The 27,806-nt window shown below is 39.5% G+C and overlaps 1 protein-coding gene across 2 annotated transcripts; it reads right to left on the minus strand.

The window, feature by feature from the left end:
* Positions 1-1,769: 1,769 nt before the first annotated feature.
* Positions 1,770-27,365, minus strand: EIF4E (eukaryotic translation initiation factor 4E). Of its 2 annotated transcripts, XM_074823148.1 has the most exons (7): positions 27,294-27,365; positions 17,757-17,863; positions 15,494-15,589; positions 13,790-13,853; positions 11,775-11,888; positions 9,043-9,182; positions 1,770-7,064 (listed from the first exon to the last, which is right to left on the minus strand). In XM_074823148.1, the coding sequence occupies exons 1-7, from the start codon at positions 27,309-27,311 to the stop codon at positions 6,950-6,952; spliced, it is 654 nt and encodes a 217-aa protein (XP_074679249.1). In that variant the 5' UTR covers positions 27,312-27,365; the 3' UTR covers positions 1,770-6,949. The 2 variants fall into 2 exon arrangements, with proteins under 2 accessions (XP_074679249.1, XP_074679250.1); XM_074823149.1 differs by lacking the exon at positions 15,494-15,589.
* Between the last annotated feature and the right edge of the window lie 441 nt (positions 27,366-27,806).

Raw genomic sequence — 27,806 nt, forward strand, 5'->3', positions numbered from 1 at the left:
AAACCATACACTTCAGTACAATTAAGATGTAGCCACAGAGGCAAAAATAAGGAAAGGTTGTTGGGGTTGTGTTCAATTCAGAATTAATCACGTTCTGGCAGAAGACCTAGAATTTCACATGAATACTCATCCTGGACTGCATCACAATATTAAAAACCATGTGACTGGGTTAGTGCAACAACATCAGGCGCACCAGAACAGGGAGCATGTTTTTACACTGTAATGCAAGTATGGTTGGAAGAGATTACCTCAGAGGGTACAAGTGGAAGCCTCATATCTCATTCCTGGAGCTTACTGAAGATAACCTATAGCACCCACAGCACTTACAAAATACAACCAGCTTCCAGCTGCTGAGACCCATGTCTTAAGAGTATCCCCTCAGCAATCCCACTGCAGGGAGGCCCACTGCACACACTGCTGCACAACTGCAGAGGGGAGTCTGAACAGCACCCCATCTAAGTAAACAGTGGCCAAGGAGAAGTATCAAAGCTGTTAGAAAAATCCAATTCTTCCTTTTTCATTTTCACATTTCACACAAATGTGAAAGAACCATCTGCTGCTTAAGTCATCTATACCCAAACAGGATTTTTTTTTGCAGTGCATTCCCAAAACAGTTCACTGCTCTTACAGCTTATGACTAGTCTGCACCACTATTACAAACCCCCAAAACATATGTAAATCCCCAGTTTAATGAAGGTACAATGAGACAAATCCATATAACCTAGTCACATTCACAAGCTTTAGAGAACATTAAAGTATTTTGGGCTACTTTCACAATAGTTAAGGAATACTGGTTCCTTGCAAAGGGAATTGACCTTAAAATTACATTGCTTTTCAGCTAAACCTGTTGGTGCTTGCATCCTACCTTCAATTTTTATTTCTCCCCAAAATATCTCTGAACAACCCTCAGGGCCTGAGAAAATAAAATCTCAGTTCTGCTCTTTATCCCCACCTCAACCCCACCCCCAAATTTGTGCATACAGGGAAGAAACACCTCTACTGATGAATTAAAGAATTAAGAGGCCTTTTAAGCTTTTTTTTTTTAACCCAACCAATCCAGAATGCATCTGTCCCCAGATGGCAGCACGCAGATACTTCTCCCTTGTCTTTAGGGAAATGAACTCAAGGATGAATTTTCCAGGTCCAGGGAAACTTTGAAGCAGCAACGCCACTTCTGGAAGTCAGGAATCGCCATTCCCTCATGATGCAGAAACACTCCCATTTCAAATGCATGAGATGAACTGAGACCATGTAGTAAAATCAGTTTACAGCAAACACCTACTCTTGCATCCAAAAAAATCTCCAGTATTATGTGTACAGCTGTGCAGTGATATACCTACAGAGACCGTTTCTTTCTGGCCTTAAAGCCCATAATGGACAGCAAGCAGACTAAAACCCCTCCTGCAAGTTCAATGTACCGCCTCCAGCCATTTAACATCAACAGGGTGGCACAACTGGAACACAGGAGGCTCCTATTAGGAGATCACCTGCAATTTTTTGCTAGCTGGTACCACTATACAAACATATTTAGACTACTCTTTCCTACTGGGGAAACTGTGGTAAACAAGGGAAGGGCAGTCAGCAGTAATTTTGCAACAATGTTACATTTTGTTTAGAACTAGGCCGATCTGTGGGTGAGCTGCGGAAGCCCTGGCTAAACACACAAACTGCAAACTGAAGAGTGAACGCACATTTCCAAGCAGTACCTTACTCATTGATCTTTGACTTGCATTTCTCTACATACCACACAGAGTCAAGAGGCTGAGACATTCAGTTCCTCAGAAACTTTATTTTCATTCAAGCTACAGAAATAAAAGTAGTACCTTCCAATTTCCCATTATACTTTCTGCGTATTTGTATGGCTCAGGGTGAGATGCACGAGGATAACTACCCTGTACATACAGAGGAAGATAAGGCTCAAAAACTAGCTTTACTTCAAAGAATGCCAAACCTTACCTATGAGGTTGGCTCCATTTCCTCAATAACATTAATAGGCACAACATAAGAAAAAAAGATTAATCTAAACTACCTATTGTAAGCAAAATCCAATAATTCATTACAGAAAGTCATCCAAAGAAACCTTTTAGAAATAACAAAACAGTTGTTTTCTACTTTGAAAAAAATAGAAAAAATAGATGAGTCATTTTTGCTTTATATATGATATATTCACACACATACTTTCAAGTATCATTTTCACTGTTATCATACTTACATGGCTAGAGATAAAAAAGTGAAAATCCCATAAGCAGATTATGCCAAAGAAGTCACACACAGTCTTTATCTGGGTTTAGCAACACCTGGAATTCTCCATGGTATCAGTGACCAAAAAAAGCAGTGACTAGATTCAGTGTAATTTTTCCCTTCATTAAACATGTTTTAGTAAGGCTTGAAAAGTATCAGGATTTAGAAAACTGGAGATGGGAAAATTACAGTCATAAACCCCACAAAATCACAGCTAAGATTGTCACATGGTCAGTACTAGCAGGGAATAAAAAAAAAAATCTGAGTTATGTTTGGTTAGCAGGCAAACTGATACCAACCCACTGACTTCAGCTAGGATGTTTTTACATTTAAGGCATCACACAAAATAACAAGTTAATGCTAAGAAGCATAACAACCATCATGTGCTCAGCCACAATTCACATTTAGCTCTGGACATCAGAACCTGCTTTATTTCAAAATAGGAAGGCTAGTATGGCATCCCATAGTCTTTTGGGAAAGTGCCAGGCAGCCACCAGCCAAAAGCAGAAGTGACCATGGTTTTTAAGTACTGGGGAAGGAATTTAAGTGCTTATGAAAGGCTTTGCTGCAGTGCCAGAGCTGGATCCCTGAAAACAAATTCTGGTGGAATACAAAACTTTAAGAGCTGTAAGGCAGAAAGTCTGTTCCAGCAGCTAGTGACAAGTGTCCTGCAAAGAGATCAAAATGCTAAGTCTTCAAGATTTAACAGCTTCTGGAGTTTTGAAATGATGACAGAGAGGTCCAGCAGGTGCATTTGATAGCCAGGAATGGGACTGATTCCACACTGCTTGCTAATATGCTCTGCAATCCTGCTCTCCCAGTCTAGTTTGGATAGACAGGTATGAAATGTCTCGAAGTGAAATCAGTATGAACAATTTCCTTACTGGTGATGTCATTTCCATTTGTCTGTTTCTTGTCCAATATGAAAAGGCACGAATTCTGCATAAAAAAATTTATTGTAGGACCTAACTACAACCTACTCAAAAAAAGTTTGCAGAAACTATTGACTGTCCTTAAGAAGGCAAAGTCATCTAAAAGTTAAATGCTAGGCAGTCTGAAAGCTCTATGGGTTTTACTATTAAGCTCAACTATTTGGTTTAGTACTTCGGTGCAGGGTGTTCTTAAAATCTAGCTTTAAAACCATCAGGCTCAGACTCAAAAGTAAAGCTTCTTGAAAACAAGGGAGGTCACATATATCAAAGGAAAGATCCATGTCACTACTAGGCTGAAATGCAATGGTTTTTTGCTTTTCTAAGGGTCCCATGGAGTCCAGAATATTTTTATCAAGCATTTTTGTAGGAAAAGATTCCATTAGGTAGGATGGAAGTTTTGAGCTCAGTCCAAGCTTTGCTAAAAGCTACTATTCCAAGCTCCCAGAATTCAGGTAACATTAGCAATTAAGTTTCCTGAGCTAGAGACAGCCTGAAACACAAGACAGTGACAGTGCAGCAGGACAAACAGAAAGCAACAGTGAAAAGCATTGCATAGCCTGAGACTTACAGTACACCCAGAAGCTGTTAATTCATAAATATTCCTCATCTGTTACCCCTTCTTCCCAGGCAAAATATTTTGGCACGTTCTTACCTCTTCGAACACAGCAAGTTTCTGCTTTCTTTCCCTGCTCTGCTGGTTTCATACCATATAAAACCATTTCTGAACAGATGCTTCAGATATTTACTCTTTAGTCTTCTCAGGCTTACTAAAACCACACATTGACAATGGCTACCCATTTAGCTGGAAGTTTAATGACATTGAATATTTTGTACCAAAACTAGATACTTAAATTCAAAATTTACTCCTTTTTCCTCTTAAGAGCCTGTGGCTGTTTTATTAATACGCAGAATGGAGAGCTCTCAGCTTTCTCCCACAGTATAAGAATACAAACTACGCCATTATCATCAGAAGAACATTAGTGTGCAGCACAAAGTGACTTACAAGCTGGAGAAAACTAGGTTCATGGTCACTTGCTGCTTCTAGCAATGAATTAAAGGCATAGGTTATATATTTGATAAAGCAAGTATGTCATTTATTTTTCACTCAAGTCTTCTAGAAACATAGCAATTGTTATCTGAGCAGTGAAGAGCCTCAAACCAATCTACTTGAAGCTTTCTTATTACAGTGCAAGTCAGTTGGCTGCTTAAATAGGCTCAGGTTCAAAAACCTGAAACCATACCAAAAAAAACCATCAGTCACTTCTAAATGAACAAAATGCTGCTACGCTGAACAATATTCCAGTCAGTCCTGTAGTGAAATTAAACAAAACCAATACTATATACTTCTCACAGCACTCAGTTTAATCTCAATGCTCTTTACAAGAGGGCAGCACTACCTATGTTTCTGAATTATACTCATTTTAGTGAGCCTTGCCCCAGTGCTCCCAAATTACAAACACACATAGACAATCTAATGTTGCCACTCAGGAATCTGATTCATCTTCACCTTCCATGCATGCAAGCATTACTGGTTTATTCAGAAATATCAAAGCCTTTATAAACACTACCGAGCTTGTGGCTGACAATACAGAAAAATAGTTTAGAGAAATTTAGTTCAAAAAGCTTACTTTAAATCGCAAAGATGATTAGCTGAAGCAATAAGCTGGAAAACAGGCAGGGACTGCCATATTCTACTATGAATGGTCCTATTAAACAAACCCGGCTTGCTTTGTATGCCTGCAGAATCAGGGCAAGCAACCAGTTTCACCAGAATCCACAGAAACCAGCACACAAACAGCCTAATAGCTCTCTCAACATCCAGCAGCTATCCTGATGAATGACCAATACTGAAGGCATAGATAGTATCATTAGATATAGATGCCTGCTGTAAGTGTTTCTATTAAACAGACATAATGATCCAGAAGTCAATGTAATACCTTTTTGATATAGTCTGATACGCTATTTACGACATACATTTCTTATAAAATGTGCAAAGAAAGTGTTCAAGTCTATCTTAGCACATAGAAACACCCCAGTGCCTTAATCAGGCAGATTTAAAAGCCTGATTCAACTGAAGCTTTACTGCCACAGTGACTAAACTTGCTTTAAGGAGTTACCACAAATATCAAAACCCCAATAAGCATCTGCCTTGTTTAACTGAAGAAAGGCTACATAGCCCTGGCAAGATCTTAAAGTACATCACACACTAAAAAAATCAGAAATTAGCAATAAAGCATTGATTTTGCTGCATGCTCTGCTTTTAAAGAGTGGAAAGAAAAAACCTCTCACATTGTGCTCAAAACAAGTTAACTCAATGGCCTTCCAAGTTTTCCCCCAATCCTAAAGTCAAGCAAGCTTACAGCTCCCACAGCAACTTCAAAGCCAATGAGAGTTTCATTTCATTGTAAGACATACACAATAGCAAACTATCTAGATCCTCATATACTTTTATTTTGTAGCCACATCTCTAGCACGCTTTACTTGTACTTCATACAGGAATTATATACTTAAAAGTTAAGCGCTTTTAGTGTAGTTCCTACCCGAAACTAGCTGGCTTTCTATGTACTCTTGAAATTTCTGGTTGGCACAAACCCAAGTCAAAAGAGAAACAAAGCAAACCATGATCAAACCAACCACTAAGAAAAGCCAGTAGCCACATCAATATAATTTCACTTTGATTTAGGGTGCTATCTAATAGATTTATTTAAAGTTTCAACAGACTATAGCTCCAGACTTTATCTTTCTTGGAAGACACTACAATAGAAGCCACAGTAGAGACTGCCTTGTCACAAGAGGTACAAATACTTGCTGTATAGATGGAGAAATAAAAGGACAAATCTAGTTGTCTAAAAGACAATTCACTGTACACATTTTATTTACAGTTTTGTACACTGTCTTAATATGAATGGGACCGCTTTTCTACTTGAGCCATTTTAACCAAAGCAAAATAACCTAAGTAATACAAAGTGTTAAAATACAGCATAAGATACAAAAACAGACATACTATTTCTAGTAAGGAATGTAAATTATGGTGTTACATTAAAAAAATCCACAATTATGTTTAGGAAATCGCACAAACAGATCACTGATTTGACTGAAATGCATAAATTTGTAGCAAAGCTCTGATGTTACAAAAAACCAAAAAATTACCAAAGAATGCACAAAATTAATGTTTATTCCACCTTTGTCATATTCCCAAATTCTTCACCAAATGTTACATGAGCAAAAACAACTGAAATCAAAATACCACTAATGTTATCAAATAGGGAAAACAAATAAATTAATCTAGCAGCCATCAGCATAGGTTACAGCAAAGACGATGCTGTATAAAAAAATTGCTAGAAAACTGTATGCACCATACTCTTTTCCAAACCAGCAAAATGTTACTGCATACAATGCAAATGTAAAACAGAGTAATTTCCTGCAGGTACAGAAATGCAACTTCTTTTCTGAATACTGTGGATAAACAATTTTTTTTTGTAATAGTAATGTTTCTACCAAGCTATTACAGAGTGGGCCAGGAAAACATTTATGGATTCAGGGGGTGAAGTGTACTAAAATTCTGATTGGTAATGTTACTTCAACCAAAATAGAAAAAATTGAACACAGAAGTACAAGACAAAGGCGAATGAGACTTCTCACAAATCTTAGCAACACTTAGATGGAAATCAAATTTAAATGTAGTCCACTCTGCTTTTGAAGAGGCTTTGGTTCAGCTCCCAAATCTCGATTGCTTGACGCAGTCTCCTATGAAAGAATACTCAGAAGGTGTCGTCTTAAACAACAAACCTATTTTTAGTGGTGGAGCCGCTCTTAGTAGCTGTGTCTGCATGGGACTGGTAACCAATCACTATCTTTGGAGGAAGTCCTAATCTTTCCTTGTATACTCTCCTGGAGAAAAGAAATAAAACAACAGTTTAAGCAAAGGAAGGAATTAGTAACAGGGCACCTGCTTTTAAGATCTGCTGACACCTTCATGAAAAATGGTTGCCTATTTAGAAACAATTTCTCAGGTATGAATAAAGAACTTCAAACAGGATTTTTCTAGTTTATTGCACCTAAAATCAGTTTATACTCCTGTATGAACAATGACAAGCGCTTGCCAAAAAATAATTAACAGGCCTACATAAACACAGAACGCAGAACACTGCATTCACCTGAGTATCATGAATATCAACAAGCTGTATTCCCACGTATAGAAACAAAACCACCATGAAGAAGTCATGGTCCATGACTGCAGAACTACTAAGATGATAAAGTCACCTGAACCAAATAAACCAGCAATTCCTTGGAACACTCAGTTTTTCTCACCACACATCTCAGTTGCACAAATCTGCTGTCTTTAACTACTGATAGAAAGCAGACACCCATCCCCCCTATTCATTATGGTACTGGTCATGGGCAGCTACCCAACAGGACCTTTAAGAGAAGTCAGCTTGGATCTTTTGCCTTAAGAGGAAGAAGCTGCAGTACCTGCCTTACACAGACACACTGTGTTCCTTAGCACAGAGTGAGATGCAAGCCACTAATGGCACTAGGCTGCAAGCCCTAACTAAACCACAGAACAAGCCTGTTCAACTGTTAACAAAACTACATTTTTTTTAAACTTACCCTAGTCATATGGAGCAGTTTACAGGACTAGAGCTTACCTCTATTTTAATTGTTAAATAAAAGCTTGATGTATTGTCTTTGGAGTTATGGCAACATGACAGCAGGTAGTCAACATAACTTACCTTAGTCACTGTGTCAGTTTGCAAAACCTTGAATTTTTTTACAGTTCTAATGGAGTCATCTTAGCTCCTTAGTTAAGGGTCAATACCATTCTAAAAATGCTCTTTGATGCCTACCAGGTTTGATGTCAGCTTACTCTCTACTAGCAGATGTGTATCACAGTTCTGTTTATTGCTAAACACTTACCTTTCAAGTCTAAACATGATTGTATAATACAATTGTTAGTATAAGGCAGACCCCATCAGATTCTTAAAGGCCCAAATGAGGAACGTGTCAAGAGAGTCACCCAGTAAATGAAAATGTTAGCAAGCTACTATGCCTGACAGTTAAAAGTTTGGCCTAAGGCAGATGTGCTAAAATGGGAAGATAAATATTTTCATTGACTTGCATAGGTTAAGTGGCCTACAGTGACTGAATTTAACAGCAAGTTTGAAGCATCAATACTACAGCATAAGAAGAAATCCACTAACTTTAGCAATTCTTGCCAAATAGCAGAGCACAACATGCATTTTCCATAGTACAGACTCATGATAATCTGGGATGACTACTGTTGCTTACTGGAATGAAGATTACATGCTATTACACATGTCAAAATCCATGAAGTTCAGCATTATTTGATTTGTATTTAAACAGACAAAACAGTAGGAAAACATTTGTAGTTTCACAACATATCACTGTCCAGCTTTTTCAAATATAAGGACATCCTTGGGAGTTTAAAATTTAGAGCACCTTTCCTCTTAGTTGTGAGCATTACTTTCCTGAGAAAAATCTTATCAATGCTCTACTGTTACCGGCTACACACCTTTGCAAACTGGTGTGCTGCAACAGAATCTACACTATCTACGGGTATTGATTACAATGCCTCATTGTAAAATGAAAAACTTCTGCCAGGATTTGTGTTCAATTCTTTATTATTTCTAAACTACAGCAAAGGTAGTGCAGCAGTACAAAGAAGTTACTAACGTAAGTCCATACAAAAATCTATAAAATAAGGCCAATAATTTGGCACTGAGTTACTTAAACTTGGGATACAGCTCTGCACAGCCTACCTTTGCCTGAAGTACATTCTCTATCAAATTCACTGGCTTTACATGCATTGTTACATTTCATACATTCAAGACACAATCACATTACTTACCCTATATGCGTAACAGCATCCCTGTTTTCACATTCAGTTGTCCATATTGCTATTTTATCACCCTTAGTTCTAACATTAACAACAGCACCACATACATCATCACTGTAGTCATCAAAGGACTCCCCAATAAGGCACAGCAGCTACAAAACAAAGATTAACCATTAAAAGTGGCAGTTCAAAGTCAGAATCCTGCTTCATAGGCAAACACTCAATGTACACAAAGGACTGCAGAATACTACATTTTACTGTTTGTAGCCACTTGCCATACAGCAATCATTTTCTGTTTATTACAGTATCTTCATGAAGCTCCAAATGTTACAAGTGAACATAATCTCAGTTGTAGTAGGGTATTGTCCTCCTATTTTGGGTTTGCCATCTCTCCTCCTGTCCCAGCAGAGGCAAGTTCTGAAACAGCTGATCACTCATATAGTATTGACTCCCATCCCCATCCTCCCAATCCAAGACGAGGTAAGAATTAAAGGAATTTAGTCTTCTTTCTAAAGTATGTTTAACACAGGCAGACAAACCTGAAATGGTAGGTCTTGACATTCATTATCTAGGAAGAACCTGTAAAGAACTAATTAGGCAGCATGTCAGCTATGTCAGGTCCAACTCTGATTCTGAAGTATATCAATTCAGAGGCAAATCAGACTGCAACTTAGATGAAGAGTGCTATGTAATGAAGCACTGCCTCCTATCAACACATTCAGGAAGCTCAAGAGTTCCCACAGACTCTGAAGTGGGAATCGGTCATCCTGAACAGTGTGTAATGCAAGTGCAACAACACAAGTATACAAGTAACTCAAGACTCTTCCCCCACAGATTTCTAATGGTGAAGCTGGGAATTGACAGAGGTGGCATACTCCAGTTCAGGAACATCAGACTGGTTAGGTCACATCCCTAAACAACATACTAACTGAAACTACTTGAAATCTTCAGCTTGCAACTTGTAAAATAACTGTCAGATATTCAAAATTGAGAATTTCTTGTGGTTAAGACAGACTCATCTAGTCCATGCTGAATTAGAAATCCTTCTGCACACTGAAGTATTAATCTCTAAATGGACACTTGTTTACTTCACTTGCACAGTATGTTAAATACACTGCCATTATATTAATTTTCCAGAATCACTTATAACATTTGGAAATTCAACACACTTGCAACTTTTTGAACAAAGCAGGTCTTTGAGTACCCACGAGAGCTGCAAGGGCTGACTTCATCAAGGAAATACAAAAAGGACAAAGTGTCCTACTGAATAAATCAGGTATAACTAGGCAAACCTTAAATGTTACACCCAAATGCAGGCTGCACACATTCACCAAGTAATGAAAGCCATAAATTTTTAAGTTTAAACCACACACAAACATTCAAAATACAGATCAACACTTTAGCACATATACAAGCAAAGATAACTACCATGCTCAATGAACACTAATCGAGTACACTCTTCATGAATGCTGCACAACAGAGGAAAAAGTCTTCTCAAAGTTTACAGTTAAGAATGGTAAAGTTCATTACATTACAATAAAAAATTTGTTGCAAAGTGGAGTGATAAAGGAGGCTCTGATTTTTATTGGAGAAAGTTGGTTACAAATAGTTACTGGAATTGACAGGGTTGTTTTAGAGCACATATCCCAGTCACTTGGGTATTTGGGCTCTGTGCCATTGCTTGCTGCTGAACAAAAAGCAGAGCTCTCCAGCCTTACGTCTACATAGACTTGCTACATGTTTTCAATCCATATGTAATGGCTATTAAGAATCAGAGGGACTCATACAGGCATTTAGGTAGAGAGGCCAAATGCACAGAGCAAGACATTCAGTTACTTACATGCAGTCATACTGCCTGGTAGTAGTATAATGCTCACAAATCCCTTCTTCAGATCACTACTACAGTGACTAGAAAGATCTTAATAGCTCAGGTGTTTTGGACACCTTTGCTTTGATCCTGAAGGCCATTTCTCCCTTTCAAAGGTGTGAAATACTTCTTGCCTCTCACACAAGCAGAGAAAAGAGGTCAGGTATCTGTAAGACTGCTTTGCGTTCTACTGTCTGCAATCCATGCCCCTAAAACCCAGATCACACTAAACTGTTCTAGGCTATCCTGAGTCAGTTCCTAGACAGTACAGCTGTATCCTTTTCTACAACACATTTACTGCTACCCACATAATCTCTAGAAGTATTTACCATTCAAAAAAATCTATTCCAAGGAGATAACAGCAATGGAAAAAAGTATTTTTATAGTGTACATACAGGAAGATTGTGCTATTACTTGCCCATCCCAGTGTTAAGATAAGCACAGAAGGAACAAAAATAAATCTGAAACTCCCTTGTTTCAGCAAGACTAAAATCTGAAAACTATTCACTTTGAGTATTTTACAAATAACTTGTTACATTTAAGCAGTTAAATTTGGGAGTGACACTCAAGACAAAGTATTATTTTCCCACTAGCTCGACAGCAATTCCGTATATTCCACAGGAAAAGGTTAATCTGTCCTGCAGAATTATCTCTATTGCTGCCCATTACAAGAAAGTATTCAACAGACTACAACTACACTAAGCATTGCTATTGAAAAATCATGTATCAAATACTGCCTGTCAATAAAAATTTACACTATGCTGCCAGGAAGTTAGAAGTCTAGTGTGGTGCACAAAGGACAAACTAGTTAAAACATTAAATATTAAATATAAATGCCAGATTCTTCAGTTGCAACTTGTAAGGCCATAGTGCTTACTGTCTCTAGCCAGAAGCGATCAAGGTCACTTCGTCTCTGCTGTTTGTTTAGTGTAATTAGCCATCGTCCTCCTCGCTTGTTTTTTTCATCTTCCCACATGGGTTCAATCCCATCCTGCAAAGAACAGCCATAAGTTAAATCAGACTTGATCTGTATTTTTCCTAAAGAATAACCAAAAGGCCAGTGATAACTGAAACAGCAACTCAAGAAAAAAGTGTATAGTTCAAGATACATACCAGTCCAGAAATACTGTCTCATACCAATACCAAAGTCCCAAAACAGCTTAACAAGTGCATGTTCTCTAATGAATTTTTATTTCTACAGAAGAATCACAGCTTGGGCAAAAAGTCCTGGCTATACAACATTACATAAAAAAATGTGGGAACAGGCAAAGTCAACTATCCACTTTGCCCCATATGAAACCAGATAAAATTAGCAGGTACATTCTGGAGCCCTTATTTTCAGTCTTGGACTCAGTGCAACACTGACCAAGTGCTTCACTTATGCATAAGGATTACTTCACTGAAACAGACACCCTTGGCAGTCTATCTCAGTGACTTCCTGCACACACAAGGTGAGAATAAGAGGATTTTGTCAGGGCCACAAAAATCAACACACCATTTAGAAGCAAGCTGCATTCTGATTCATGCTTTATCAATGGCTCTGCACTGAATTAAATGACTCTGGATGCACTGATCCAGCAAAGCTGCTAGCTGCCACTCCCATATCCACCAGCCACACTGCACCTCAGAAAAGTCAGTCATTAAAAAGGCAGGCAACTGCCTAGACAGAGAAATTCATTTAAGAACTGTCTATTAAGAGAGCTGCACTACAGAACTCTGCCTGCAAACTAAGTGTTCAACATGCAGGATGGAGTGGTGCCAGCTCACTTTAAATTTAAACGCCTTCACTGGCAGCTGCAGAGCTCAAACTACTTCATCACCTTTAAGAGGCACTCTTAGTAGGTCACGATTGAAGGACAACAGCAAGAAACTGCTCAGAAGCCTGCAACAGTTGCCAATGCTGCACCCATTCCATGCATTTAAATAACTGATTGCTGATTGATAATAAGCAAACCCAGAATAGACACACATACTTAAAACACAAATTTAGGATTCATGTAAAAAATGCAAGCATGATCCATAGATATCCTAGCCTCTGAAGGGCCTACAGCTTCTTAAAATTTGCTAGTAAGGTTTCTCAGTCACCTAAATTATTGCCACCTTCCCAAACCCAAGCAGCACCACCTCTTCACTACCTACAACTGCTGGGGTTTACAAACTATGCACACAGACTACTGAAGAGTCCCAGTCAGTAGTTATGTTTTATAAGCAAAGGAGGAACAAGGCACCAGTACTTAGGGCATTATTTAGGTATCTGAATCCAGAAAGGAAGCTGTATATTAGAAGCACTTTGGGAGAGGTTAGGATTTAATTTACAGCTCCAGTTCAGATCTCCACTCCAGCCCAGGATTTCATGTACACTTTCTCATCAGCATTTCCTATTCACCAGTCTGAAGACTTCCTCAGCACACTTTAAGTGTCAGCATTGGGTACAATTTTCTATGAATAATACAGCACTTAACTGGTGGTATAAAAATTAATTATAGAATCATCTGGCTAGTAGTGCTCAAAGAATACTGGAGAACATTGCAGCCTCCCACAGAACTTGGACATTTTAACTCATTTCATGTCACACTAAATGACAAGAGCTGGAAAATCTTCCATATCAAAATTGAGACTTAAGTATTTGCACAAAGCTCAAACATAGAATGAGGACAAACACAGCAACAGATTAAAATGTACTGTCTGTGAAGTGTGTTAAAGTACTTGCATTTTCAGAACTAGTGACAGCCTGATTTTCAGAGGACATGTGTCCTAAAAAAATTAACATCTTTAGGATGTTCCCAGCCATGTTCCTAAATATCTGAAGTGAAATATTTGGACAGTGTCTTGCTTAGTCAGGAAACCATCCACCAACATCCATAACTGAAGAAAAAAGGTTAGCAAGCATACCTTAAAGAGCGAGTAGTCACAACCAGGCATTAAATTACTAGAGAGCTGGATATGGTTGTATAAACTATTGGAGGGAAAAAAGCAGGATTAAAAACTAAGCATTATTTTAACATACAAAATTCTTAAATAATTTAAGACATATGACTGAATAAAATACAAAAATTAAAAAGCATTTATGTTATTTCAGAAGCAACCCTATTTCCTAAGTATTTTTCAGCAGTCTAAAAGCATTAGCTTTAAAATGTTCTGGGCAATTCAGAGAAAAAAAATCAAAGGAGTACATACTGTCTCCTCTAGCAAGCAGATGCTTTTTTTTTCCTGCACTGTTAAGGTCAGACTTCAGTAACAGGCCTGCACATATCACAGTAACCTGTAGTTCAAGACCAACTAACATTCAGGCATGGTCCAGCACCAAAAAGGAAATTAACTACTGTAATGTTCTAAAAATTAGAAATCAGGCACAGGAATTTCCAAAGCCAGTTATAGATTTATCAGCTTCCCTACTTTAAGTTTACCTTAATCTTAGTATTTTCTCCCCAGAACACACCTATTTCCCACTCCACACACAATGGAGGCATAACTTCTCAATTGCTTGTGACTGATTTTGTACCTTGACTGCAGACATCCAGATTACGCACTTCTTTTAATTACTCAGACCATCTTGGTTATAAGAGGTCAAAAACTTACCCTTAACTAACTTTAGTAGTGAGCTTCAAACACTTTAGCCTCCCATTACATACCCCAAGACTGCAAACTACTGTTCACCCAACAATTAGTCACCCCCACAGTAGAAATGAGAAAGCTGGTTACAAGCACAGAATCCTATTTGCCTCCCTCCAACAACTGCACTGATAAAGACTTGTTCAACATTTTAATATCTTTATTTCTTCCCTGTTGGAATGGGTCACTGATGGGTCTCATTATTCCGCTTAGACACACCATCACTCCCTTACTGATCACAGCCAAAAGAAGGTATGCAACCTGAAGAACCCTACCACTCAATGTAGCACACAACACTAAGAAAGATAAAAAAGCATAATGCATTTTCTTCACCCTCAATCTTATGTCACTTGTTATTTCCTCCATATTTCATCACTATGGCAGACAAAATCTTCCAAGCCAGCCACCTGAATTTGACTGAAGTGTTTGGAAAGCACAGGCCTACCTTCAAAGGCTTTGTTCTTGCTGTTTGAGCCTAACTGCTTTCACAGACCTTCAATTTAGAATGAAGGCAGTTTCTTCTGTAACCTCTAATGAACTTCTTTCAAGGATGTGCTCCGGATTCAGCCACACTTACACATCTGAAGTGAGCCAGCTGTCTGAGAATTTAATCAACTAGCAAAATTTGGGACTGAGGGAGTGACAATCAGTTGGCTCCAAAAACTTACAAATTCATGTTACTGTGAGATCAGTACTGCAAAATACAATTTTCTACACGTCACATACATACGAATATAAGTAGTGTTGCAGTATTAACAGCAAGACAGTGGAGAAGTTCTTCATACTTTAAATGCACAATCACATTTTCTTCAAAGGTTACATTCTACTACATCCTGAAGAATGGGGTAGGCCTCACCTTCAATTTTGCAAACATCTCAAATTACACCTAAAAAGTTGCATTTAATGCAGTACTTTGGTTTGACTTTGGCATAAGTTTTGCCAACATATGCCAGGATTACGACAGATTGAAAAACCTTTACTTACGCCCAAAAATCTTCAACAGTATCAAACTTTGAAATAAGACGAAGATTTGCTTGCCAAGTTTTGCTCTTGTCATTTTTAAAAAACCAGAGTGCCCATCTAAAGGAAAACAAAGTAAAATAATAGCATCTAGAAATTATATGAAAAATATAATTCATTATTGGTATTGTAATATCCAAATGAATTGCAAACCTTGAGAGATTATTAGCATGGAAGTTTTCATCAATAAGATACAAAAGAAACTCAGTTCTCAAATTCAGCTCTTTGCAGATCAACAATATTTGTGTCCCCATTACAAAAATCATGGCAGACTTGATTAATCCGTTTAGGTAAATATTTCAAATAGTTTTGAATCATTTCTAAGACTCTAAACCCCTAAGCCTCAGATGTTTCTCCCTGCTACCACTGCTAAACTGCAATCCCCTACCACAAATAACTGATTATGTTCTAAAACAACACCAACTATTTAAACTAAGAGCACAGCTCCCTTTCCAGTAATTTCGTTGTAAAGGTTCTAAAAGCTAATTATATCACTCCAAAGCTATACATGACATGGAAGTTTCCCAAGCACTCACATCCCAGGAGAGCATAAATTTTAAAAGGGAAGCTGCTTTAGGCTTACTAATGGTAACAATCTTTAAAAAGCCAACAACTGCTGTAACTTTTTAAATCTGTATACATGAAGACATGACTAAATGACAAAATTTCCATCCAATTTTATTCATCATTCTCTGCTGAGTACAAATCTCAACACATATAAATTGAACCTTTACACACAGATGTTTTTTAGATAAAAGCATCATTTAAAATGCTAAAATAGGATACCTGATGAGGCATTTAACAAAACAGGCTTATTTTTCATTTTGATAGTTGCAGTAGTGTTGAAATCACTCAGGTTAGCACTAGAGTAGATATATCTTCTCACAGCTGAGTACTTTAAATCACCAGGTGTCAATCTATTGTTTTGAGACCTGTCCTGACATTTCAAACCTTGTTTTAAAAGTTTAATATTTTCCAGTAATAGCCCCACTACCACTTGTAAAGGAGGGTTAGCACCAGTTTCATCAAAGTGTTTAGAGGAAAAAGAGGAAGGATAGAATTTGAAAGACAAGGGAAAATGGGATGCACACAGCATAGCGCTACAGTGCAGAGTGGTTTTCCACACTTACTCAAAACCTAGAAAAAGAGTAAGGTGCCATTTGGTAAAAAGTTCACTTCGGAGCAGCACCCACCTACCAACACTAAGTATTGAGCACTCCACATCAGCTCTTCAGCTTACTTGGAGAAAACTACTTCCTAGCATCTCTTTTTGAAGTATATGTATTCTGCTGGAGTCACTTTTGTGCACATTTAAAGGAACTCAACCTGTAAGCTTATAGTATCTTTATTGCAGAAAGGTGGTTCAAGTCAAGGTTTTCAAGTGCAAAGCTTCTTGGTAAAGTCCTCACTGTCTCTATAGCTCAGTAAAAAGCAAAGTAGTAGCTTTTAAAGCTTTTAAGACGTACCTGGTTTTGCACACTGAACACAGAATTTAGTAAGAGGGTTTTAGTTTTTCAGTAACTTTTCTTAACTATAATTTTTAACTATTGCTCTTGTTTTTTCTTGTTAAACAAGGAAATTTAAGTGCCCTACAGTTGTTTTTTCCTCTTAGTGACACACTGGTACAAATCTGCACTTTACAGGGTTTCTTCCGCTGTGCTTCCTACATATAAGGAAAACAGTATTACTGTAGACACCAGCCACTCATATGATCCAAGTCTAGTAAGCTCTATGGCTGATTAACAGCTTTTACTGCTTTCAGTTCCAAATAGAAGAAAAAAACATGGTAATATCCAGAGAAGTGAGACTGATAAGGGAGAATGAGAAGTCTTTACCTTAACTGCCCAAGTACAAGGCAGAATGGAAGTTTTCCAGTTCTGCTTGGCAGCAACTTCATCCCAGTATCAGTCTCTTAAAACACATCAGACAAAAGCAACAAAAGGTCTGCTTGCCTCCAACTAAAAATGAAACCATGCTCTTTCCAATTACTTGGCTGCATCATGAAAATTTGCAAATATTTTCAGCTTCTGTAACAACACTATGTGAAAAGGCTCTAAATTACAACAGGGTCAGATTATATTTCCTCTGCAACCTCACTGCAAATATCTTCAAAAAAATTGAGAACTCTCAAAATGCTGCTACAAAACATAAGGAAAACAAGAGACCTGTAAAGCCACAGGCATTCTTCTATCTGGTAAAATTACACTCATGCTTCTGTACTATTTACCTGTTTTGTAGTGGATGCTTAATATACTGTTCAGGGCTGGCAACCTCCTGGCTAGGTGCTGGCTCAGTTTTCTCCTCTTCTGAAGGCTGAGGGTTGGGAGTGGTTTCCTGTTTGAAGAAAGGACTTATTAATACGTTCCTTCTCAATTTTTACTGAAGTAATTTAGCTCTTTGAAGTAACTTTAAGAAGGCTGAAGTTAATTCATCTTGGATTAGGGACCCAAATCACATCATGGAAGCACAATCTGCATCCCTTTATTCTTCAACATCTGAACAGGTCCTATAATAAATACTAACTGCAGGAATTTATATTCTGCTGCTCAGTGATTTGCTTCCTGTCATATTTCCAGAATAATTTAACATACTTGTCTTATCTTGAAACAGTTCTGAGTGTTACTTCAGAAATCACATTTTTCTAGAATATGCACATCTAAAAATTAATTTCCAGAATAATAACTTCAGAAAGAATTTTTTTTTAATCAGTTCCTGACAAAGCATCATTGGAAGCAGATGTACAAGGCCTATTTATTTCGAAAAATCTGTTATTACAAGTAGGACACATGACTACAGTTCTCAGGTCTGAAATCAGCTGTTACAATCAGCTAGAAACCAAACTGGTAAGTAGTTGTCTCTGTTTGCAACATCACTACTAATAAAGCTTCAGGCACCAAACAGCAGAATTTAAACGCATATTAGTTCTAAAATCTCAAACTGAAATAAATGTAATTATACATGTTTACCACAGATCAGACTGATTCCAAGTATCTTTTTTTTTCCAAATCTCTAGAGACAGTGCTAGATATGTCAAATACACTTTAACACAAAGAAGCAAAAGAATGTATTTCCTTTGCATGCAAACCCCCTTCAAGCTTGTCATTCAGTTCAAGAAACCACCGGGTCAGGTTTGAAATTGTAATGCCATTCCTTCAAACCAGGGAACAAAGCTTTATTGTGAAGCCAAGTGTCCCTGCCAGTTACCACCATCTCTCCCTAATCTGCAATCCGTGCTAGAATATGAGAGACAAGGAGTGACAACTATAGCTCATTCCCTACAGCTAACACAAAAATGCCTTTGCAGCTGACCCTGTGAAAGAAAAAGCACTTCAGTAATACAAAAAAATGCTAACTACAGCAGACCCAAAGACTCTAGACATTCCTAAATGCAGCAGTACGAAAGCAGTACTTAAAAGTTAATTTAAAGCTTGTGGTCTTAAGAGAACAAAGCAGTGTAGGGGTGGATTAAGTAACAGTAAATCACGTAATTAATGGAACAGTTTACTCCAGACTTACACATTACTCAGTTTATCATTACCAAAGCTGCTGAAAAGTGGAATGTATTTGAAGTGATAACAAACACTGTTTAACCTTCACAGTCCCAGCTGGCAAACTCTTCTGATAACACCTAAAGATCTGTCTTAATAGGGTTTTTCTTTTCATTATCAATAGATTTGGCATTATTAAGCTTATGTTTTACTTCAGAGAAGTTACACCTTTATGCCTGAAAATAATGAAGCATGCTTCAGTTTAACAGCTCACCTAGAAAAAAATCTCAGTTCAAAAGTTAATTTACATCATGTTTAAGGATGCTTTCATATGCTCCAACATTCACAGTGAAAAGACCGAAATGGGAAGGTCTAACAGGGGCAGTGACAACTAGACTAGTGCTTTGATTTACACAGTACAAGGTGCAGGTAGTACAATTTCCTGCCTCTTAATAAAACAAAATGCTTTCTGAAGATTCCCTAACAGGAAACATCACCAAACCTACAGAAGCAATGTTGAACAATCTGTCAAATCTCCTCCAGTGTAATACTATAAAAAGCTAAACAGATCTTCAAAGAACTAAGTGCTTCAAACTCTATCTAGAATAAAATTTCTAGTGTTAACCCAATTTATTTTTAAGTTGGTGGTATCAAATATACATCTTTCCCTTTAATCACATACAAGAACCCCACAAAAAAAAAAAAGATGGTCAAGTGCACAAAGGCTGTAAAATACACCAAAGCAGCATTTCAATATTTCCTCCTCCGTGTTATTGTTTGTATTATACTACAAAAAGTCAAGTACAGACAACTCCAATTTAAGTGTTGCCCCTTCAGGGGCTTCTAACTAGAAGAGTCAGAAATACTACATGTGCAAATACAATGAGCTTCCAAGAAAAATCTTGTTGATATTTTGGAAGTAAACTCAGCACTAGGTTTTGTGATAAATCTTGCTTTCATTCACAACGCTCTGAATTTGAGACATCTAATATATACAGTTGACTTACAAATACTATTTACACTGAAGATTTTTACAAATACTTACTCTTCACAAATGCAGAGTATCTTCCAAAAATAATTTCCGGTAAGAATCTCATTCATGTTTGCTCAGCAAATAGCTTTCAATATACAAAGAGCTAATCAGAGTCTCCCTGGTCAGTATTCCAGAAGTATAACTACAGAAACTAGAAGAATCTATACAAAACTATTGAGCACATGCAGGGCTATGCCATTTCATAACTAATACAAGACAACATCAAAGCATTAAGGTAGTACCTCCAAACAATTTAAAAAAAATGCAATGAGCCTCAATACCTGCCCAGTATACCGATGGTCACCCTTCATATAACTATGCAAAAGTCCATTTCTGGACAAATAGAAGACATCTGACTCAACACAAACGTTTTAGTTAAGTCACCACAATAACAAGTCCCTTTTGAAAGCTACCTAGCATTAATGAAACTCAGGCTAACCATTATTTCAAGCTCCTGTCCAAAGCAGTACATGACAACGCACCTCCAAGGCCCAGTTAACTATGATCCTGACCCAGGATTATGCCAGTCCCCTCAAACTAACCCAGTCAGAAGAGATTTTTTTTTCAGCACCAGGCTGCCCATCAAGGATAGGTACAGCTGTACACACCAAATTAAACCTGGAAAAAGGTGCAAAGTTGCAAGTAGAGCTTATTACTGCAAAACAGTTTTCTGGCTGTCTCAGAAGCCTAATGCAGCTTGTTTTCACTACCTTTTATTTCCCACTGCCATTAGGGAAAACAGAAAAAGGACCATTTTAATTTTTGGCTGGTTAATCATATCATCTCCCATTTCCTCTCATCTTACCTTTATCTCACTGTTCTGACTGCCAAGCTAAAGTATTTGTATACCAAAGCACTTTTCATTATTAGTCAAATATAAAGTAAGTTCACTAATTGGCATTCAAAGTCCATGCCTTGTATCCAACCTCTTCCCAGCTACTGAAATTCCACCCCAAGCCACAAGCATGCAGGTTTTAAAAGATTCTATAAATACAACATGAATTAAAGTTATATTATACATATTTTACCAATTGACACCTTCACATCTTGCAATTGCTACACTATTAACTTACTGAAGTCAGACTGTCTCCCCCAGCAGTTTCTGGACTAAATTTAAAATCCTTCACAATACGTAACTATTGCTCATAACTAATGCATTCTTTAATCTAAAATCGCCTTTGCATCTACTACTAAACTAGGCTACCATTGGGTTTGCTCCTTTTAAAATAAATGTAATAAAATAGGGTAGTATTACCAGATAAACTGGAAAGCTTTATATGGCCAATCCTACTCCTCATACACAAGACAGCACATAATTAAAAGTGACATTTATTCACTACCCACATGGTTTTTGATGGAGGAATCAGCTTGCAAAAGTCCATGAAACACTTCCCTACTCAGCATTTAATGACTGTGCATACCTGCACGTTACTTGGATTCTGACACTTGCAGATTTAATTGGTGTTATTTATTCTTTCTCCACAGCACATTATGACCAACATATCAAAGGAAGGTGTGTATGTCACCAGGACAGGAAACAAACACCACTTACAGTAAAAACTGCTTCATCAGGTTTGTCTATTGAAGAGAACAACTAGCTTGACTAGGTTTCACAAAGTGTTTTCAGGTGCTGCCCAGACCACATTCACATCATCTCATTGTCTACAGAAGTTGTTTAGGAAATCCAGTTGAGTGCAACACATGTCTCAAAAGGATGTAACCTAGTACTACTATGCATTCTTGGTGAAAGTTAAGAGAATTAATTAGAGGAAGAGGCTTCCAAAGTTTCCTTGCATTAAGCCAAAATAAGTTACATTTCACCTTGTTCACGGTTTCCAACAGAATGAGAAACCCACACATCCCAGTTATCAGATGTCCAGGGAAAAAGCATGTCAATGACCTGTTGGTCCCTATGCTTCTTGCAAATAACTGCTACTACACTACAGGTAGAATAACAATTCACAAGGCAAAAAATCAAGAGCTATTTATTTCAAAGCATTCTGGACAAAAAAAGGATTTAAACCCATCCACAAGCAAGTATTACATGCTGTAGGAAAACAAACCATGTGATGCTCCGATACACAACTGAAGAATGAATACATAGAAGTAAACGTCATACATAGTATGTGTAATACCAACTGGAAGAGAGGTACCAATAGCCACCTGTTACCAATTAAACAGTGTTAAATATCTTTCCAGACACCAGGACAGAGAAGTCTTCTAGGCATGACATAACAAGGCCTAATACAGAGCAACTATTCTAACTACGTACATTATTACTTAGAACACCACAGATTTTTAGAAAGGCAGTCACTATTCAAACACAAACATGGGACATGATTTTACCTGAGTGACATCCCACCAAATTAGAACTGAAGTGCAACACATGCACAGGAGAACAGGAACAAAAGACTGAAGTAGAAGAGATACACACTTCATGCAGGGTCAGAGGGGCACACTGGTTTTTCTAGGAAATATGATCTCAAGTTTTAAAAGATGCAAAGAATACTTACAGTCCTTTTGACTTCTGAAAAATGGGTTACACACACTTGAAAGTACCCATCAGATTTTCAACATTCAACTCACAACCTTATGACTAGATTAGCAATCAAGTTACAACATATATCAAAATATTCAGTATCTTTTTTCCCTAGCTGCCTAAGAGGGCTGCCCTTGTGCTACATCTCACCCCAACCTGTACTCTGCTGCTGCCTTTGCTACTGGAACATGAAATCTACCCATGGGATAAGATGACTTTCCACATCTAACATTGTTAGTTCTAAGGCATTCAAAGAAAATAAAAACTTCCCAAAACTGCTGAGAACAGTTCAGACAACTCAAGGGACAAAACACCTCTAATCTCCCTGCACACTTCTACACAACAGACACAAAAGCACTTCAAATTACTGCGAGTATACTGAGCCACTTGTACAATCAAGCATAGAATTTTACATCAGCTGAAAAATTAAGGTACATTCAATCTTCAGAAAAGAATTTAAAACAAAATTGTCTAATTATGGATGCTCAAGAGGTCAGTCTTCAACCAAAAAGATCAAGTACTGGACATAGTACTGGTATTCCCCATTATTGTAAAGCATGTAATGTACACAAGCTGCTTTGATAAACCACAATGAACATGAGAAACTGATCACTATTTAAAAAACTACTCATTTAAACAACTGCTCTGCACATTCAGAAAAAAAGACTTAAACAGTTAAAATTTTTCTGCCTTACACCCACCATGTAAGAAACAAGGACAAGTGCCATTTCATGCAGCTAACAACACTGGTATTACACAGCACACTTAAATCTGTAGATCACACTCTCAGTACCTCCATAATGTGAATGTTTTAAAGAGGAACAGGTTTTCAGACTTTAAGAAATGAGTGCTTTAAGTTCCTAGGTTAAAAATAGTCCCTAAACTTATGTTCAACCTTGACTTTAGAATATTTCAAAAGTGAAAAACAGAGTTGTTTGAGGAAAAAGTCACATTAATTCACTTTTAAAGTATCTTTCACAATGCAGGCTCTCCACCAACATCCCTCAATTCTCCCTCTATTCCCTCAAAATTCACACTGATCTTTAAAAAGCTGCCAAAAGGGTCACATTTTCTCGTAGAAATTTCCCATGCACCTCCACACCTGCGGGCCATATCAGTAAATGAAACACAATTCAGTCTCATATGCTATTTTTATGCATTACTTTGAAATAAGCTTGACATTTTATACACTGTGCAAAATGTAATTTTTTAAAAATTGCTTTCTGAAAAATGTTTATCTCAAAATTTCCAAGTTGTCCAACATCATACTCCTCTTAGAAGCAGCTTTGTATTCAGTCAGAAATGTAATTTACAATTTGAAAGTTTGATGGACATTCTCAAATTATTAAACAGCATGCAAAATAGATTTATCTTGTATCATTTCAGAAAAATGCAGTGAGCAAGCAACTGTGTTCACAATACTACAGCTGAATTTCAACCATATCAAGTCACTGACTATATTACAGCAAAAATACCTAGTAATAGAAGTCTGAAGCACTTAATTTACATACTGTCAATAACACAAAAGAAATACCTTTCAGCCCACACTGAATTTAAGCAGCTATTTTGAGCTTTCCAGAATTTCAAGGCCCTACACTACATTTGTAACCCCTTGAGGTAATACTGCTTCATTTAAAGAAAGTTTTGAGTTCTACCTATTGATGATTAGCAGTTTAAACAAGCATTTTTCAAATTCTATGTAACTGAAGTTTCACCAATGGATCTTAAAATGCAGAGTTAAATACACAAGAAGTGCATTTGCACAAGTGTAACAATAACTGTCATGAAGCAAAATTAAACGAAAATAAAATAACCACGATGCCCATTTCCAATTTGAACAAGGATGGATCAGATTCACACGTGTAAGTTACTTCCACACAATTCACACACACCTAGAACTTACAGGTTTTGTGTGGCTACATTTTAAAGTCACCTTTGGTAAACTACTATTTACTAAAGCATTACTATTGGTTTTGTTGATGACTTTGTGGACTTTTGCACAGTGTTATCTGATCACATCTAATTCTCAAAGGCTACAATGTGAGCACACTCTAATAGGGCACATCTCTGCATATTCTCAAATTAATCTAGGATAGTCTTAAAAGACAAAAAATCTGGATAGCTAAAGAAAAACAGCATTTTAACTTGTCAGTGTTGCAGAGGCTTAAGTTTCCCCTGCAGTGAAGAAGTAGACCACTGTGCAACAGGTCTATATTTACTTAGAATAATCTTGCTTAACAACTTCCATGGGACTCAAGTTTCAATATTCCTAAAGTTTCAAGCATTTTTTCCAGCCTCTCAACAAGACTTAAAATGCACATTACATTTAAGAGCATGGACATACTAAAAACATCACTAATTTTAGTAGGAGCCTATGTTAAAAAAAGACACATTCAGTCCTGTTTTGTATTACCTGAGACACATTTTCACACTAGGGAAGCATCACAGATGACATCTCTACAAACTCAGGTCCAGATTTTGAAGCTCAGCAACAGAATGGCTTCCCTATGATCAAGAGGAAATCCAATCCCTAACCACACATACAATTAAATTGTTCAATTGAAAAGCATGTAGTATTTCTGCAACATTAAGCATCTATGACCACAGTCACTACACAAGTCTAAGACTAGATAGAAAACAGATCCACCTAAGACAACAAACAAAAGTTTAATTCTTTAAATTAATGCAAGCATAGCTGATATTTTGTTTCCTGAAGTCAAACATACTTCAACTATGGCAGAACATTCAACAGCAGCATTAAACTGTTGCGAGCATTGCCCTATCCACTTTGACTGGCTCAGCACAACCATTTCTCACTGCATGGTGAACTGGATCTGGGAATCCAATCTTGCTGGGGAATGGTGTGGCAAAATCAATTGTTTATTTTTGGCTAAATTAGTCCCCAGATCCAGCTTAACATGCAACCTCATGCTTATGCAACAACAATGCAGAGAACGGGGCAGGGACAGGCTTATGTCAGCACCACAGCCAGGAGAGCCACAAACCCATGCCTCTAGAATCATTTATATTTCTAATGGCCATCAGTATTACAAATTATTTATCACAACCCCTGCTAAGCTCCAGTCACCACAACACACTGAGCTGACAAGAAGCTCTCATCTTCAGATATGTGGGCTACAGCTCAGAAAGATCAGCTTTTGTGTAGGAAAGCAAGTGTTTTAAGACTGTGGCTGGAGAACATGGGAAGGGTGCTGCTGGTGGCCCAGCTCACTGTCTTAACTACTGACATTCTTCCTGTTCAGAACTGCTAGTCAAGCAATTTATGAATGCTGACCAATTTCAACCTCTTCCTTGTAAGTAAAGGTGATTTTTCTTTTTGTTCATGGAAGAAAAATCTTAAGAGAAGGATCAATGTACCTTACACAAACGGGTAAAATTAATCTTTATTTAAAGACAGGGAAGTGATTTTCAAATTTAAACACTTTCTATCTAAATGTTACAAATGCCTTCCCAAAGTATGCACTGGCTATTTATTCACAGTTGGTAAGCAGCAGCAAGAAACTACCCTTCCTCAAGTTTCTCATTTTCTTGAAACCCTAACACACAGTCTTCTGCTGTCCACTCCTCATGATGGGATTAGAGTAACAACCGTGCTCGGAACACTTCCAGCTGCTTCAGTTCTTTATGGAAGTGCAGGCTAGGACAACGTTTATAAACTAGACCATAATATCATAATTTAACACCTAGAAAAAGAAAAAAGTACTTAATTATACTTGAATAAAAAAGCTTGAATAAAAATGTTTTGATCCAGAAAGATGACCTAAGCCTAAAAAGCCAATTTCGTCTGCAATACGTCTTGAGTCTTACCAGTCACACTGTTTTCTTGTTTCAGCTGCCAGACTGCCGAGCAGCGCATCTGTCAACGTACCGATGCGCACCCCGGGCCAGCGACCCCGCGCCTCCTGATCGCCAGCCCCCCCCCAGCCCCGCAAGCTCCGTATCCGTTCTGAAGCCAGACCTTCCCCGCTCCCCGACTGCCAGGAGGGCGCTCGCCGGCCGGCGAGGAAGAGCCGCCCCCGGGTGACCGGCAAGCCTCACCCACCGGCCTCTCCGGGCGGAAAGCAACATGGCCACCCCCACCGCGCCACATGCGCCAAGAAGCCGCCCGCCAGGCGGCCGGGCCGGCTCGCCGCCGCCCAGGGCTGCCGCTCCTCCTCGCCGCGCCTTCCGGCCCCGGCGTTCCTCACCCCCCGCCGCAGCGCCGCGGGGGCGGCGGGGCCGGGCCGAGCGGCGGGAGCCGCGGGCGGGGCGCGGCACAATGGGCGCCGCGGCGGCAGCCGGCGCCGCCGGCCCGCAGGCCTCGGTAGCTCCCGCCCGCCCGCCGGGCCCTGCCCCTGCCCCCGCCCCTCTCCCGCCAGCCCGGGGCCGCCGCCGGCCGGGCCCGGCGCCCCCCGCGCCCGTGTGGCGGGCGGCGGTGCCGGCATGGCCCTCGGGCCCCCGCCTCCCCCTCCCCCCGCGCAGGCCGGCGCCTCCCGCTCCCCCTCCCCCCGCTCCGTCCCCCTGCGTGCGTGCGCTCCTCGCCGCCCGCGCCCCGGCGCCCATCCGCCGCCCGCCCGCCCAGCGCCCGCCCGGCCCCTCGCCCGCCGCGGCCGGAGGAGCCACGGCTGGAGAAGGAGGCGGCGGCGGCAGGAGGGTGAGGAAGGAGAGGGAAAGGCGGGCGGGAGAAGGGAATGAAACACTCACCGGTTCCACCGTCGCCATCTTAGATCGCTCTGATCGCAGAAGCGCTGCGGGGAGGGGAAGGGGCGGATAAAAAACCCAGGTTCAAACCCGGTTGGCCGCCCGGCGGTCACGTGATCCCGGCGGCCGTTTGGGAAGGGGGAGGGGAGGCGCCGGCCGCTGGGCCCCGGGCGGCTCGCGGCGCCTGCCGGGAGCCGTAGTCGCTGAGCGCGGGGCACGCCAGGAGCCCCGCCCCCTCCCGGCGAGGCGCCGTCACGTGGGGAGATGAGGCGGGGGTGCCCCCTGGCGGGGCTGCGGGGAGCGCGGGCGGCAGCGGGGCGGCACCACCCCCACCCCCCCCGGGGACATCTGTCGGCACACGGGGGGTACCCGGCGCCCTGCGCACCGGTGTACGGCCCGTTATTCCCCCGAACACGGGGCCCGGGGCCCGTTCGGTTTGCCCGCGCAGGAGGGGGTGGCTCGAGAGACGGTGGTTTCGGCTGCCTGTTGCTCCCCAGGGAAAAGCTACCGGCGTCC

This window comes from Strix aluco, chromosome 4 (genome assembly GCF_031877795.1).
Source record: "Strix aluco isolate bStrAlu1 chromosome 4, bStrAlu1.hap1, whole genome shotgun sequence".
NCBI classification, from domain to species: domain Eukaryota; kingdom Metazoa; phylum Chordata; class Aves; order Strigiformes; family Strigidae; genus Strix; species Strix aluco.

Excerpts from the sequence above, each read along its gene's own strand:
- EIF4E (XM_074823148.1), bottom strand. Across the intron at positions 13,854-15,493 it reads ACTGTTGAAGATTTTTGGGC|TTTATACAACCATATCCAGC; the intron begins GTAAGTAAAGGT and ends TCCCTCCAATAG. Across the intron at positions 9,183-11,774 it reads ATCGCTTCTGGCTAGAGACA|CTGCTGTGCCTTATTGGGGA; the intron begins GTAAGCACTATG and ends TTTGTTTTGTAG.